Genomic DNA, 17192 nt, shown 5'->3' on the forward strand with positions numbered 1-17192 from the left:
AGATCTGTCTCAGCATCTCCCCTCATGAAATCCCTCTCCTGGCTTCCGATCAATTCCCGCATCTCACACTCCATTCTTCTCCTCACTTTGAAAGCTTTAACTTCTCGTTATGCACCATCCAGACTCTTGCGTTCTTCTCAAGTATGCCTTCTTTTTTCCCCTTTGTATCTCTAGCCATCTCCCACCTTAAACCTTTTTCACTGACTACCTCACACCTCTAGAATGCCCTTTCCTTCAGTACCCGACTAGCACCCTCTCTATCCACCTTTAAGCCCCACCTTAAGACACACTTGCTTAAAGAAGCGTATGAATAGCATTGGGGATAATATTGGATACGTTACATAAAGCTTGGCCCCCTGCAGACGCACTTACCAGAACTCCCTCCTACTGTCTCTGTACGTTCTCCTTACCTACCAATTAGACTGTAAGCTCCTCGGAGCAGGGACTCTTCTTCCTTAATGTTACTTTTATGCCTGTAGCACTTTTTTCCATGACCTGTTGTTTATACTGTTATTTATTTGATTACCCCGTGTATTACCAGGGTGAAGCGCTATGTACATTAATGGCGCTATATAAATAAAGACATACAATACAATACAATTTGGTCAGTGGCGTTGGGTCATTCAGAATTATAATAAAATAATGGAGATAACAACGTTTTAGCAAAGATATAGTGGTTTATTAGAGAACCAAATATTTAACGTCATCTTAAAAGATTGCTCAACATATTTGGAGAATGAGTAATAGCAATTAATAAATGTGAAAACAGCAATAATCTTTAGAATAGACCTCGGAAGATATTATGCAGTTTTGCTCTCCAACATTATCCTATTATATTATTTTCCAAAAGTTAATGAAGAAAAGCAGGTTAATATGTTTATTTTGCTTCATTAATTAATATTCCAGTCCATGGTGACCATGTTTTGACATCACTGGAATCCTGTCTTTTTGGGGCTTGAAATGGCCAATGGCTGAAAAGTTGAGAAATCAAAATTTCAAGAGAGCAGCAGTTTTTAGAGTACTATGAAAAGACAAATCTGTTTTCAAGTATTTTGTTCTGTGGCACCACTGATGTCAAACAAATGTTTCCTATAATAAAACCTACAGCTTTCATTCGGAAATGAAACGTGACAAATAATCTCTCCCAAAAGAGGCATAACTCCATTGAGAAAAAGTAAAGCTTCAAACACTGTTTTTTTTTTTAATTATAATTTAACAAGAGTGTAATATAATGTTTTATATTGCTATTTTTGGCGCATTTATACTACGCCAATGACAGAAGCTCGGTAGTCATGACGCTTTTAGAGGCCTGGATCTCTTCTCAGCCTCAGGGGTCACAAGAGCAGCCCATTCTTCCCATGGAAGGGTCAAACCAGGAGATACATGTTTCCTGTAATACCCCCAGCAGGGAGTGACCCTCTCATACCCCTGACAGCCACCCCCTCACTGCGCACGGTGAGAGAAAAACAACAAGCCCCCTCAGACGCGCGCTGCCGATGCGACGTTCACGGGGACGCGTATGCAAAGCGCGCCCACGACGGCCGCTTGTCATTGGCTGTTACGTACCAGCCCCCCTCCCCCTTCGACTCCTATCCAGCTCTGCCCCACCCCGCCCTCTCCCCGACGCGTTGGCGCGTGCGTGCTCCCTGCCACGCGCGCCTGCGCAGACCCACAGCCCGCGAGCGCTCCCCCACCTCCCTTCCTTCCCCCCCTCTTTTCCTCAGTTTCCCCCATTCAAGTCGGTGCCCGCCGCGCATGCGCAGAAGCCGGCAGCGCCGCCGCGGAAAGAAGGGGTTGGTTTGTTGCGTGTGTGTGAGTGTGTGTGACCGGGACACGGCAGAGCGCTCGCGAGTGGGACGCGAAAGAAACCCGGGAAAGGGGGAGGAAGGAAAATAAAAAATATAATAATACAACGAAGGACGAGGGCGAACCGGATCCCGCGGGAGATACAGCCGTCACCGCCAGCACCCCTTTTACCGGACACCCTCCCCTGGCCGCCAATGCCGGCCTCTGCCGCCCGGAGCCACCAGCTCCTCCTCCCGACGCTTTGAGGTGTCCGAGCCGCCCCCCCCGGCGGGGGGGGAAGAGAAGAGAGAAGCCACCGAGTGTGCATGAACTGCCGGGACACGGACCCAGCATGGTCCGGGAAACCAGACACCTCTGGGTGGGGAATTTACCCGAAAACGTGCGCGAAGAGAAGATTATAGAGCATTTCAAACGGTGAGTGCCTGCCCCGGCTCTGCGTGTGCTTACTGCCCCCCCCCCCCCACACGCGGGGGGATTCCGCCTCTGTTCCGGGGAGAATACTTTTATATTTAGGGGGTATAACCATAACACGACCCCCCCAGTCTCACTACTCCGGGGGGCGCTGGATTTTCGCCTTTCCATTCCTTTTAATCCGGATTGTTGTCTGGGAACCTGCGAACTGAGGGGTCCAGCACAGGCTCCTCACCCCAGCCCATTTTTTCTCTCGAAGACATCCTGGATATATATTTAAAAAAAAAAAATATATATATTTTTTTCCAGCGTGAGAAATACTGGCAGGGTCCCCTCAGAAACCCATCGTGGACACCTTGGGGATTATATTGCAGAATTATATATATTTTGGAGGGGTGGTTACTAATGATGCAGTTTCTTGTTTCCCTCTGTCTGGAGCGGGATTATGATCTCTTTCCCTGGCACCAGGAGCTGGATGGTGGGAACTGCCCAGTGAATTTAGAAAAAAAAAAAAATAGATATTGAAGCAACCCCCCATAACCCTCCCCCCCCATCCTCACATTTAGGTGCTCATTGCGATTTACAAATAAATAACGGATCAACACTAAATAAAATAAATTATAATTTACACCCACTTTTTACTACACAACGTAATGGTTTGCCCTGTGATTTCTGCCCTGTCCCCTTTCCTAGTTATTTAATACCACGTTTTACAGCGAGCTTTCCAGCAGATGGTTTGGATATAAAATGCAGATGGTTTTGATACAATAGGATTGCATTCTTGTGCCTGAAGATGGGTGGTGAGAATCTATTGTGCTCCTTGCAATAGTAAAAAAAAAAAAATGAAATATTGTCCGGTGTGTGCTTGTGGGACATGTTGGGAACGTTTTGCTTCCATTAGGCTCAAGCATTTCCCTTTGCTTCTCTCGCTCTTTACTGCAGGGAATTATGGAGAGTGGTTACTAGTGAGTCACCATGGGAAAATAGCCTTGCTTGCTAATAGATTAGTATCTGGCACACGGAAATTGCACAGGACAACATATTTCCCCCCTCTCTTGCTAATGGGGGCAGTCAGTAGTATTGTTTGACTTTCTCTCTCCCCCCCCCTCTGTGCTAGTGAATTATTAAACGTTTTGTCTCCCTCCCCAATGTGAGACCCCGCCTGTTATCTGTGGTGGGGGGAGGGGAGCAGTAGGATCTGAATACAGCCCATTCATAACAGCTAATAATCAGGGGGTTGGTGGGAAGCAGGGAGGGAAACCCGGTGGGGTGTTTGGGAGCCTCAGTGCAAGGACATGATCCAAATGCAAAATACACATGATCAGATCATACATCCCCTGAAGGGGCTATTAATAGGCACCGATGTTATAGATGCAAATCCACTGGCTGGGTATTAACGCTGTAGCGTTCTTGGAGCAGGATGATTATTTATTGAACATAATGGTAGATGACCCGGACTGCTATTTATGCAGCTTTAAAAAAAACCTGAGTCGTATATTTTTTATCACCCTTCACCCCCCCCCCCCCAAAAAAAAACCCACATTGATATCACGCGGGTGGGAAAAAATGAGATGAATTGAAAAAATGAAGAGCAGCTCTGAGCTGCACATAACGTGTGCAAACCATCAACGTCAGCATTGTTTATTTTATTACAGCATATTACAGATTGTACCTATTAAAGAAAAACCATGAACCCTGTTTCAAAGGATAGTTGTTCTCCAGCTCACTTCTGCTTGTTTCCTTGTATGGGAAAAATTCTCCTGCATGTTTTTACGAGCGTGCTACTGTCACCCCCTCACTGCGCCGATCCGGCTTTTCAGCAGGCATTGAACCTGCGCTTTGTGCATGTGTTTCCCCCTCTGCCAGTGTTACATTGCAGGGTGCGGGCACATCCTCATCTGGGAACTCTCTCACTGGTTGCAGCAGAGCTGCTGGGTTTGAGTATCCTTAAAATGGCGTCTAGTACCCTCCTAGTTTATGGAAACACTGTGCAAACCTCAGCTTGCTGTCTGTAAAGCAGACACAAAAGCAATTTTAAGACTTAAGTTCTTACCAAAACCAGCAGGCCCCCATGTTGGAATTTGGGCTAGCAATGCATTGCAAGAAAGTGTATTATCAGGTGTCAGTACTATGCTTGCGATTATTACATTTGTTTTTTTGTAATCGGAAAATGTCTCCTTTTTTTTTCTTGAGCATAGATTATTTCTGGAGCATCAGATTCATTTCACATCTTGTAAGCAGCAGCCTTGAGCCAATAAAGCCTTTTCTGTTGCTAGGCTCTCACAGCAACTGAAAAGGTCTTTAAAATATTGTGGTGAAGTTGCCAAGGTACTGTTGCTAAGAGATACACTGGGGGAGGGATTAAAACAGAATATTCACAATAAGTATTTCCAATTTAAAATGCCTGATTTCATTTATAAATGTTCACCTGCTTCGTGCATACATTTTTAGATGTATTGTTGGTATGCATAGAGCTTTTATATAAAATACAATGCCACACATCATAGCTTTCTAAATCGCATCCGTTAAACATTGTTTTCAGTTAAAATAGCAGCGTTAAAAATAGCATCTTGAAATGTTAAGATTACATTGTGATGACTCTATTGACTTGAGGGTTTCCTGCAGAGGGGAGAAGCCAATAACATGCACACAATGCTTTGTACTTTGTTGAATAGGAGTGCCTGACGTTATGAATATTTATGGTACCTGTTTAAAATAATGTTACACGACTTTGTTTCTCAAATTAAATTGTACACATTATGGCAGCCTTTTGAATGTGATGATTTCGGGTAAATGCACTCGTGGTTCCCACACATCCCCCTCCCCCAGTCTGAGCAGAAATACAAAAATGCTTAATTACGTTGAAAGTCTTAGTTGTTAAAGCAAAAAAATAAAGCCTACTGTATGTAGATGCTATACAAATTATCTTAAGGGCACTACGTAACTTTTCTGTATTTTTTTTTAAATTGTGATGTATTGCTTTCTTTTAAAACCGTATTGTCATCCAATATGCGTAAACAACATTGTCTATTGTGTAGGGTGGGAAGTGCGGCTTTTATTGTCCAATATCAGCAGTTATCACATCTTTTGTTGCACAAATGTCCTGCTCTCTTAAATTTTACATTTGAATTGAGCTCTGATTGCTTCAATAGTATGTTTACTGTCATTGATCAGTCGTTAAATACCCTTTAGAATGAAACACAATTCCATTTGATGGCACTTAGAAAATCAACCTTTGCTAGAAAAGCAGATCCATTCAAATCAAACAACCAAAGCCTTTACTGTTAATAGATCTGTACGCAATACATTATTTCAAAGATAAGCACTTTCGTTCAATATGTGCTCTTGTTTACAATTTATTTGTGATGGCAAATACATATATGCTGCTTTTAGTGTTATAACTCTCTTATTTGTGGCTCTTTGATGGAATTACACTATATCTTCATTGTTGTTGTGTTTTTTTTTTTTAATATTACATTTAGCTTAAGGTTCTGCATAAGGTACCGAGAATGGCTTGCACGTCTGATACACACACTTAAAGCATACCATTAGTTATACTATACCTATTATTATAATCTTAATGACACAATTATATTCCAAGCATTAGACCTTAATCAGTTTTGTGGGAGGTGACTAGCAAATGTCCAATGTTACATATTTCTACAAATACTGCATCTTTTGTCTTTAGTAGGATGGAAAGTATTGATTGTAAAAACATGGTTGCCATTTCCATGCAATATTTTCATTAAAGGTTTTTTCCATCTTTCATGTAAATAAGTTGCACAGGAATTTATTTTTAGAGTTTGCTCGAATTTCAGTATCATTTTTAACATTTGCCTGTGGTAAATATGCAAAATGGTGTAGTCTGGTTTTGATATGATTGATTTGCAGCAGCATTTGCATGTCCCTTTTCTAAAAATAAGGAATTACAACTGCATTCGTGTTTAGGGCACATTTGTCGCGTTTGTAAAGTGGTAATTTAACATCTTCTAAGTTCTCTTGGTAAAATGGTTTTACTTGTTATAGCATATAGAGAAATGTTTGATTTTGAAATGTTGATGTACGCTCCTAAAACAAGGGGCCTGAGCGAATAAAATAAAGATTTGGGAAAGAGAGGAACCTGAATCAAGAGGTCAGCTATTGTTGGGTTTGAGGTTACACAATAAATGTTGACAGTAGGAATTACAAGTTGGCCAAATGTTCCCTCTTCTGTGTTTACTTTTCTGTGCATTTGCTTTAGTGCAAGTTGTCTGCCTTCCAAATAATAATGGTATAGTTGCCATATTCGTTGGTATATAGAAGGAAACGTATAATCTGTTTGCATCATTTATTGTATTGCTGCTAAAGCCTCATTGCATGGTTAATCCGGTCCCCAATGTCTGGGGCCTCCCTGAGTGACAAAGGGTTTGGCGATCAGGGGATAGAAAATGGCTGCAATTCGGGACTCACTCTGGGGTCAAATAGAAAGCTGCAGCGACGTTTGGAGATGACGTTGGGGCTCTCTATTGGTGGTCCGTGTGTGTTTGTTTTACAACTCCAAAGAAAAAAGACTGGGGAATCACAGGTAAACTCCGGTGGATTGCTGCTTTGAAAACATAATTTAATACCGTGCAAATTTACAAAAGTGTAAACACAAGGAGATTGCATCTGAATAACCGTTTGTGCTTAATGTATATTTACAATATCTTTGAAGATGGATATCTTTTGGGGGCCAACAGTGATTTAACAATTGTAGCTGAAGTGCTAGTAAGCCTTGTTTTACATGCAATTGCTTCCAGTAATTATTACTGTCTCCGTAAAATCATTTTTTAAGTTATATTTTAATGTCTGTACTTCCTAGAGTACTTGTGTTTTTTTTACTAGGGGATTTCAATTCTTAAACACATTTGTAGAGCATTTTTAAGAAAATGGTGAACTATTATGCAACTAAGTAAGTCTTAACTATCAACATCTATTGTCCAGTGAGTCACTGCAAATGATTTAAAAAGCTGTCAGGTGTTTTGTTTGAAGACGTTGCAATCATCCATATTTTTAGAAGGGATAGGGTGCGTGGATATATCTAAATCTTTAAATCACATGTTTTCTAAATGTAAGGGTGGTTGAAGTAGAATTACATTGGTGAATAAATGTGATAAATCTGTATACCCTCATACACTCTTACACTTCAATTGCTGGTTAAATATAACATTTGTTTTGTGATGAAATCCTTTTTGATTCTGTTGGAAAGCTTTGGCTTTTAAAAATGTAAGATAATTTGTAAATCATCCTCGTTAGTTCATTAATAGATATTGCTTCTGTGCTTTTCGCTTTACATTTGGAAAGTTTAATAGGGTTATATTTGCTTACTGCTTATTATAGATCATAACCAAATGTTGGTGTAATGCTCAGCTTCGACCTCTAGCATTACAGTATTGTTTGTTTCCCAGTACATCTCGCCACTCTTCCTATAAGGCCGTGATGGCTGTTGTTGGACCTCACAAGTCCAATAATAAGTACATGTAAAGGAATAATTGAAACTTTCTGCTCTTATTCTTTTGACCAACTTCCCATTGGATAATGTTTGTTTCGCCTGATGAGTCAGTTTATTAATTTTACTAGTGATCCTTGTACTTTTATTTGCTTGGGTATGTTGATTTAAAATGAAACGTGTGAAATGTAAGTCTCTTTTCAGCATTGGAAAAAGTTCCAGCTTGAGCTGCACATATTTAGTCACTGACCTTAAGGCGTGGTTAATGATTGTTGAAGAGCAGTTACAAAATACCCTGCAGCATTTGCTCTCCATTGTGCCATTTCCTTATTGTAGTTTAACAAAGCATTGACTTTGCTGCTTGTTGTTTTTCTACTATGATTCATTAGTTATTATAGGTCAGATCAAAACTGTAGGGTACTGTTGATTTACTTTTCATTTTATATTTGAAGAGCTGTTTTTGTTATACTATAGAATCCTTTCTATAGTGAGGTGGGAATCTAGAATCTATCAAATCCAGTATGTATTGTATTGTGTTTTTTCCTCAGTTATGCTGTTGAGCATATTTAAACATGTCTTAAATTATCAGGTACTTATTTTAAGTGTAGATAGGTTGTTGGATGGCTTAGGCTTTTACTTCATTGCAACTTCCCCGATTTATATGTTAAATGGGCCTTTGGAAAAAGCTGTTGTAAACTGCTGCTTGGACTAAATTTTGTCTTGGTGAAAGCAATATATATCACATATAATATTCCTTAACAAGTAAAAACAATTTTGGTATGTGTTTTTTAAAATGGCAAAAACATTTCTAAACATTGGTGCTACAAAATACTAGTTGTGTATTGATTGTAGAGCCATTTATTGTTCTCATTTTTAGACCTGTTTTGGAGAGGTATGATTGATGCTGACCAGAGACTGGGTAAATGAATATTATGTGGGATTTTTACAATTTTTAAGTGAAGGGTTTGAAAGAGAACACATAAACTGGCGATTAAATGAAGAAAAATTACGTTTTTTGTTGTTGGTATTAAACTAATGCAGTGTAGTACAGTACAACTGCACCACGGAGAGAATTTCACAAAGCTATCTAACTTAAGTCAACCTGGATGCATCCATTGCTTACTCCAGTGTTTTTCAACAGGGGTTCCTAGGGTTCCCCAGGCATCCATGTATCAAATGCAGAAGAATTTACAATGCATCGGATTGCAGACGTGCTATTCGAGAGGGTTGAGGTACATTACAATGTATCTTATCTCAGATGTGATATTAAAGAGTATTGCGGTTCTTCAGAATTTCACAAAATAATTATTGTGTATGTATGTATGTGGCTTACTCAAACGGAACTAAACGGAACACAACTTATCAGCTGCATTTGATCGAGAGAATCTTCTATTTATTTTTCAACACTGCAACGGTCAATTCTTCTCATGTAATGATATAATTAAAGCAAATCAAATAATTTATCCTATGGCAATTAAAAAAACTGACACGTGAAATTTTCAGCCCCTTCATCTGATTTATCTGATCTTGTACTTCATTTTTATTATGTTATCTGTATGCATGCAAAACAGAGTTTACAGACGTGTTCTCAAAGTATTTTAGGAGGTGAACTGAGGTTGCATAGCTGTTGCTGGTTTTTCTTCTTCCTGTCTTTCCATTTACAGCACTGTTGCACGCGCGCTCCCTAGTGCTTTTGCAACATTACAACTTCTAGCCATTTTGTTAATGTATTCTGCTGCAGCTATCCTGTTTTGCAATTCAGCATTGCAGAATCTTTTTTTCCCCACTTACATTCCAAAGACAAAAAGCATTTGCCAGACGCAGTAACAAATTCTCTAGAGCAGCCAATCAAGTGGGATCTCCAATGAGTGCATGAGACTCGCTGCAGTGAGAAATTAAGGCCACAGGTAATGATTGGAGAAATAGAAGAGAACCTCCATGGTTTTTCCCTCCCTTTTGTTTTGTGGAAAGAAATAAGCTTCGCCTGAAATAACTTCCAGATGTGTGCGCGGCACATGGCAATGTAGCAAAAGGAAATTCCACACTTTCTGCAGTAATGTAAATGTTAAGCAATATCTCACAAAGAGAGCACACCAAATACAGATTAAATCCATGGAATTAATCAGTTGATTAAAAGACCACACTGAAAAAACAATTTAAGGAACCAACAGTGTATTTTATAAGTGTTCATATTTCTTGAACTGCAAAACGTGTCCATATTGTCACAGATGCATGATCTGCAGGTTTGTATTGCACAATCCCAGATAGCTGACCTAAGCACATCCTGTACAAATGAACAAGAAGAGAAGAACCCCTATATTGAGAGCACTCTAAATGGTTGATATACTGATATTTCCGGACACCGGACCCAGAAAAGAAAGTGAGGAGACTAAACTAATTGTAGTGATGAATACATTAAAACATAAAAAATTATTTGGAGAGATCCTCAATTAAAATAATACTAATCTGTATGTGAACCTCGATATGAGGTATACCTGAAACAAATTGCGAATTTAAAATGAAGGAGTTGAGTATATTGAGGGTGAGTGGCCGCACTTGATGTAAACAGTGGGGCTCACAATCACACAGATAACCAGTGTTTAGTTGCTGTGTGAGAAGGCGTGATACAATGTGAGCCAGCCACTATGTTAGACTGTTATTAACACTACTAATATCTGAGTTCTGAGAATGCAGCCAGCAATACTAGTTTCTAACAGATATACACTGCTTATGGTTCACTTTCACTATCCCGTTTTGTTTCCCACATAGCAACTAAACACTGGTTATCTGTGTGATTGTGAGCCCCACTGTTTACATTTATTTATTTATAAAATATTTTACCAGGAAGTAATACATTGAGAGTTACCTCTTGTTTTCAAGTATGTCCTGGGCACAGAGTTAAGACAAATAATACATGGTTACAAATACAGTTACATAAATGAACAGGGTATATATACAAGACATCGCATGCATAATTAAAGAAAATATATATTATGGGCGTATGAAACCGTTACAGACCAGATTAAAATGTGAGACAGCCTCAGATTTGAAAGAACTTAAACTTGTGGTGGATGTGAGAGTCTCTGGTAGGTTGTTCCAGTTTTGGGGTGCACGGTAAGAGAAGGAGGAACGGCCGGATACTTTGTTGAGCCTTGGGACCATGAACAGTCTTTTGGAGTCTGATCTCAGATAAGTGCTGCATGTGGTAGGGGTGAGGAGCTTGTTCAGATAGCTGGGTAGCTTGCCCAGAAAGAATTTAAAGGCAAGACAGGAAAGGTGAATTTTGCGCCTAGACTCAAGTGATGACCAAGTGCGGCCACTCACCTTCCATATACCCACCTCCTTTTATTTTAAATTCGCATTTTGTTTCAGGTATACCTCATATCGAGGTTCACTTACCGATTAGTATTATTTTAATTGAGGATCTCTCCAAATAAAATTTTATGTTTTAATGTATTCATCACTACAATTAGTTTAGTCTCCTCACTTTCTTTTCTGGGTCCTGTGTCTGGAAATATCAGTATATCAACCATTTAGAGTGCTCTCAATATAGGGGTTCTTCTCTTCTTGTTCATTTGTTCAGTCATTTCCCCTGATCGCAACACCTATAGCCAGGCTGTAGCGAGGGTTCTCCTTTCCTCCCCTATTCCCCTGTTTTCCCTGGTTGCATACTAAAAACATTCTGTAAAGAATTCAACCATCTAATTGTTCTCCGTAGGCAAGTGAAATCATGCGTAAAACAAGATAAATACGAATACTACTTTTTGTTTCTTTGGAAATCAAGTACACTTTGGGGTGTGGGGGCACTAAATAGGGGGGAGTTACGTCAATCAACGGCTTTACTTGGTGCTTTGTGTAGTTGTGAGGTGTAATTTGGGGAAGCATAGCGATTATTGACAGCTCTGCTTTCGTAGTGGTTTTTTTTTTTAGTTTTTTTTTTTAGTTTTTTTTTAGTAAGCGATTTTTTCAGCACCAGTCATTACCTCCCAACTTTAAGCTCATCCCGGGCACATGGCTTTTTTGAGCCTTTTGTTATTGGTGCACTTTTAAAGAGAGCCCCACATTATCGGCCCTAGTGTTGGATTCACTTTCTTGTTCTGGCTATACAGAGAACTCAGAAGTTCTATATACTCCTGTTAGGGCAATTTGGGTGGCTATGAAATATGGGTTCACTTCATCCCCGAGAACTGCAGCACTTAAGGGGCACTCGTTTGTGTATGTATGTTTACCCCAAAACAGCCTTTTAATTGTGTCTAATACCCTTCACACTACTTGTTTCAATGGTTGTGTGAAATTGTCTGATACTTGCCGTTCTCAACTTTTATTTGTTACCAAGGAGAAAGTGGGTACAAAAAAAAAACTTGTACCTACTGGGGAATTTAAGGTGTATTTTATAACAAAAGAGAAACATTGTGAAGACCATTGAAAGCATTTGTTTGCCATGTACCCATTAAAACTTTGGAAAACGATTCTCTTTCTCTCGCCCCCCCCCCTAGATTTAATTCAATAAACATCACTGCCATTATATCACTTTAGTTGTTGGTGGTATTGGATTTATTTTTTAAATGACTTATATTTTCTATTCAATAGTTTTTTGGTTTTGTAGTAAAACTTTTGGGTCTAAGTGCAGGTCCATACTGCCTTCGCCCGCGCGGAGGCATTCGCGTCAGTGACATCATCCGCGGAAGCAGATGCGTTTTTTGGACATGCTAGACGTGTTGTCGGGAGGCACGTCAGTGACGTCACGGAGCTGGTTCGCCCTCGTTGGGCAAACCGCTCACATGACCTGTTCGCGCTGAGAAATCAGTTTCAACTGATACCTTGCGTAACGCGCGCCCCCTCCTGTTGTCGCCCGCACGATCTATGGGCGCGATCAATGCTTTAAAGCATGGGAGCGTAAACTTTTGAAGCTGCGCCCCCCTATCCTCCCCGGCCCTCGCGCCCCCCCCCCCACCTTGTATCTGCGCCGTCATTTGATGCGTCACGTCACATGGCCCAGCAGCGTCATTTGATGCTGCGTTGCTATGGCGACGCGTCACACAACTGGCTGAATCCCGGTAAGTGGAGTGTTGCAGGGGCCTCACGCGATCTCCCAGCATTTGCTTAACTGCCTGGGGGAAGACTGCTGGGCCTCTGCAACCGCCCGCGCCCCCCCAGCAAAATCTCCCACCCCCCTGGGGGGCACGCCCCCAGTTTGCGCACCGCTGCCTTAAGGCAATGTGATCGCGCCATGAGGTCTGCGGCAGCATGGACTTAGCCTAACTTTGCAACGTTGGCAAACAATCTAAAAATGGGAGATAATGGGGCATTAAATAGTTAAGGCTTTGTTGCTACGTGGAATGACGTGTGTTTTAAAAAAAAATATGTATGTATATGTATAGGCACACTTAATTTGGTGAGGGGGAAACTCTGTCCTTTTGGTTGAAGAGATTAATTACGTTTCCATATCTAAGTGGAAAGTTTCTGAGCCCCTTCTATTGATAGCCACAAGAGAAGCACAGCATTGATTGTGGATCAGATTATGGCTTGCGGTTTTACTACTTTTTCTCCGAACTTGGAGGACTACCCGAGTACTCCGGTAATAGAAGTCTAAAGGGTAGTTAGTGCATGGTTCATACCAGAAAATGAAGGGTAACAAAATGGAGAAATTTGTGTGCTCCTTAAAAACATTTTTATTTCTTAAAACAGTTTTTCTAAAGGTGTGGGACAAGTGTGTACGTGAAGCACCTGGGTGTGGTTATCTTTGTAGGAATTGGAATAGAAGTATTTTACCTGCCAGGTGTTTGGGATATATTTAACATCTTTTACAGCTATTAGTCAACATCTGGGCTACAATCTTGAGAAGTTATTCACATATACAAAAGGTTACCGTTGAAACGTGTTAAGACTAGATCATGAACTAATCTAAATTCTGCCTGTATGCATGTAATGAATCACATTTTTGGGTGGGAGCAATGCATATTCACTTTTACTTTTTCACACAATAGTTGTAAATTAGGAATACAATGGTTTATATAACAAAAGCTCTAAACAATGTTGGGAATCTAAATAGAAACAAACCGGACAAATATTTTACTCCTTTAAGAGTGAACATGTGTATTACCTCAAGATCTACATTCACCAGACACTTGACATTTTCATTTTTCTTTCAGTAGGACGTTTTGGGCCAGTTATATATTATCCTAGTATCTTGACTAATCTATTTATAAGTTCATCACAATGACCTTCTTTTTTTCGGTTTATCCCAGCAGTTCATAATTGCAGAGAAGGGGTTCCCCATATGATGCACTCAAAGGACCTCCACAATTTTAAGTTAAAATATATCTTTTATTTAATTATGATTAAAACAAACTAAAAGAATTAACTATAAAAACTTAAAAGCTGGTGGAGCAGCGACTTTGACTAGCTTGATGGTCAACAGCTGATTTTATAGTTATCCTCTTAGTTTGTTTGTCATATGAGGCGCCCCTTTTCTGCAATTAGCTATCAATAGTTCATGGATAGCACCCCTTCAGTACGTATTCACATATAACACTGAGCAGGCACCTCTCTATCAGTGTACCCCAGCTGTTCACCTCAATTGTAGCTATATATAGCTCTACTGTACTTGCTATTTATTAGCTTTAAAAGATCTGTTCACGTTTATATGAATGTAATTATGCTACAGCTATAAAAAAAATGTTAATTTTATACAGGTGCATAACTGACGTTTAAATACTTTGATCTGTTACTTTGTTTATGACCTAAATAATTCTGTATTTAGTGGACAGAAAATGTAACTTACCTGCACAGTTCCATGGCGGGGCGCCACTCGTCCACCATGGAGGCCAGTGCCAAAAAGACTGGCTGTTGCGGACATCTTTGGAAGCTGAGCTGTCCATCACCATTATACTTGCCAAATTCGTTCCCCACAATACCGTGCATAGCTCTATACACGGCATCATGGGACGTGACTTCGAGAAGCACATTTTTAATTGACGGTCACGGTCTTTCAGCTCCACAAGCTACCCACAATCTCCAATTGCCGTGGCCAAGTAGGTTTTGCAAACTGTTTATATTCATTCTAACGTTTTACCTTGTCTTTTTTTTTTTTTTTGCTCTCTAGGTATGGACGTGTTGAAAGTGTCAAAATTCTGCCCAAAAGAGGATCAGATGGCGGTGTGGCAGCATTTGTGGATTTTGTGGATATCAAAAGTGCACAAAAGGCACACAACGCGGTCAACAAAATGGGAGACAGAGACCTACGGACGGATTACAATGAACCAGGCACCATACCGGGTGCTGCTCGTGTATTGGATGATACAGTTTCCATAGCAACTCGTAGTAGAGAGGTTTCTGGGTTCAGAGGAGGTGGTGGGGGGCCCACATATGGCCCCCCACCATCAGTTCATGCACGGGAAGGACGTTATGAGCGGAGACTTGATGGGTAAGTTGTAAGGTTTCTCTAGGCAGGTATTTTGTATTTAATATGGTGAGAACAACAAAACTCGCGTAGGGCCCCCAGATGGATTTAAAATTTTGGGAAATCTATTTGCTTCCTCTTGGGTTTCGAAACAGAAGTGATTCTTATCCTAATGGCTGGGATCTTGTGGATCCGTAAAGGATCGTTTCTGCAGCTGGTTGGATATCTACTCTGAGATAATTTGAAATTCTTAAAGTGGAACTATTACTTTGGTTTACATGGATACTGGAATGATCCTTATCGATTTTTACCTTTCTGTGGATAGTACTGCTGCCTCTTTGGATGTATCTCATGGCAGATGGAGTTTAGGGCTGCAACATGAGCTGAAAGTTATCTCTGGGGTGTCATGTGTAGTAAAATCGACAGGCAATATGAAGGAGTCTTGTAGTATTTAGTGCTGGAAATGGATTGTCGCCCTAAAGAGACATTTCTTATAAATGTTATACAAGCAAAGTCTTTGGATGCCGCATACAACAGAATGGAATGTGTTGATGAAGGATGAAGACAGAAGACTGTACACTGTCCATGTTGGATCTACACACCTTTTTGGAATTATTCTACCACATGGCAATGCATATACAGTATGATATTGTTAATACAGAAATAGGGCTTTTATTTGGCATTTTACTCTAAATGATGGAATATGGAACATCTCTTGAACTATAGACTTTTTTTTTTCAATGACTTAATAAGCAATTGATTAAAAAAGGTTATAACAGAAATGGTCAACTGGGAAAAAATGAATGCTCGGGTTTAAAAAAAAAATTATACGAAGATTTTTGCACTAACATTTTGTTTGTGGATGTGAAAACAGCCTGGATGTCTACAAAACATTGCCATGTGAATGAATGGCTTTGTTAGATATTTAGGGAATATGATCCCTTAAACCACCAGAAGATCAACTTACCAGCTGCTTGATTAATACTAGTGGACATCATTTTTATTCTAAAACCCACCGTGGATGAATATGAAAAGTTTTAGGGGTTGGAGAGGTGTATATTGTTATTATTATTTTTACCGTAGGACTGTGCTCGTCTCTGGATTGTTTTCTTTTTTCATTTTTATTTTTATGGTATTGTCACTGAGATTTTTTTTTTTTTTTTCTTATTGGTTCATCAAAAGTGTCATTTGAAACCATTTCCTTTGCCTCATTGAGAAGGTGGATTACCCCTGTAAGAGGGACAAAATTGGGGAAGTTATATTCTCAAATCACCCTAGATTTAATTGGGATTGTAGGTCGTGTTTCCGCACTTGGAAAAGGTTGGTATGTGCTGCCCTGTATATATTAGCCCCTCTCCTAACCCAAGTCACCCTTTTTTTCCACTAACTCCAGTAGAACTTAGTACTAATAGATATGTTACAAAAACGTTGTTAGTACTTGGTCTTCTGAGCCTTGCACCTCTGCTTTCTCCTCTGCCTATGTTCTGTAGTATTTAATGACCGCAATTGTATTGGTGCGTCTGTTACAGCTGTAACATTTTGGAAGCCTTGCTTCTTTTGATTTTTCTTTTAAGACCTAATGCTTTCCTAATACTTACAGTAACATTGAAAGCTAAATCAAATATTTTCATATTGTCCAAAGAGTTTACCAAATTCAAAATTGCCAAGAGCCTATTTACGCAGAATAATATGGCCTGCTTTTTCAGGAATTTGTATTTGATACCAATTTGATTTGAAGACCGTCTTTCTAGTTGTAGTTATCAAGGAGAGAAAGAATGGATATTCTCAATTCTACAGTATAAGCATTTCAGGGATTGGGGTTGATGGAAATAAAGAATCTACGCGAAAAGCATGAAATGGATAACTAACCAAGGAATTGTAATATAAGAATTTACTCTGAACAAGGCCAAGATAATTACTGAAGACCATTCTTTCCCCTTGTGTGGTTACTGAGAAAGTTGTCCACCGTTATCCTCCATCAGTTAATAGAAGAAACAATTTCAGCAGAAGACAGACTATAGTGAGATGGGTAACCACATTTTAGGCAGTATTAATTAGCAATAAGTAATTAGGTGTCTGAGATGTCCTAGTCAGTGATTTTTATAA

General features: G+C 39.8%; 1 protein-coding gene across 5 annotated transcripts in view; it reads left to right on the plus strand.

The window, feature by feature from the left end:
- The first annotated feature begins 1745 nt into the window (after positions 1-1745).
- Positions 1746-17192, plus strand: part of SPEN (spen family transcriptional repressor) — a 58183-nt gene continuing 42736 nt past the window's right edge. For 3 of the 5 annotated variants that reach the window (XM_075605926.1, XM_075605929.1, XM_075605927.1), the window contains exons 1-2: positions 1746-2220; positions 14790-15110. In XM_075605926.1, coding sequence (XP_075462041.1) covers positions 2138-2220; positions 14790-15110 — 404 coding nt within the window. In that variant the 5' untranslated portion in view covers positions 1746-2137. The remainder of the gene's footprint in view (positions 2221-14789; positions 15111-17192) is intronic. The other 2 variants (XM_075605928.1, XM_075605930.1) reach the window with 1 other exon arrangement.

Source organism: Ascaphus truei, chromosome 6 (assembly GCF_040206685.1).
Source record: "Ascaphus truei isolate aAscTru1 chromosome 6, aAscTru1.hap1, whole genome shotgun sequence".
NCBI classification, from domain to species: Eukaryota; Metazoa; Chordata; class Amphibia; order Anura; family Ascaphidae; genus Ascaphus; species Ascaphus truei.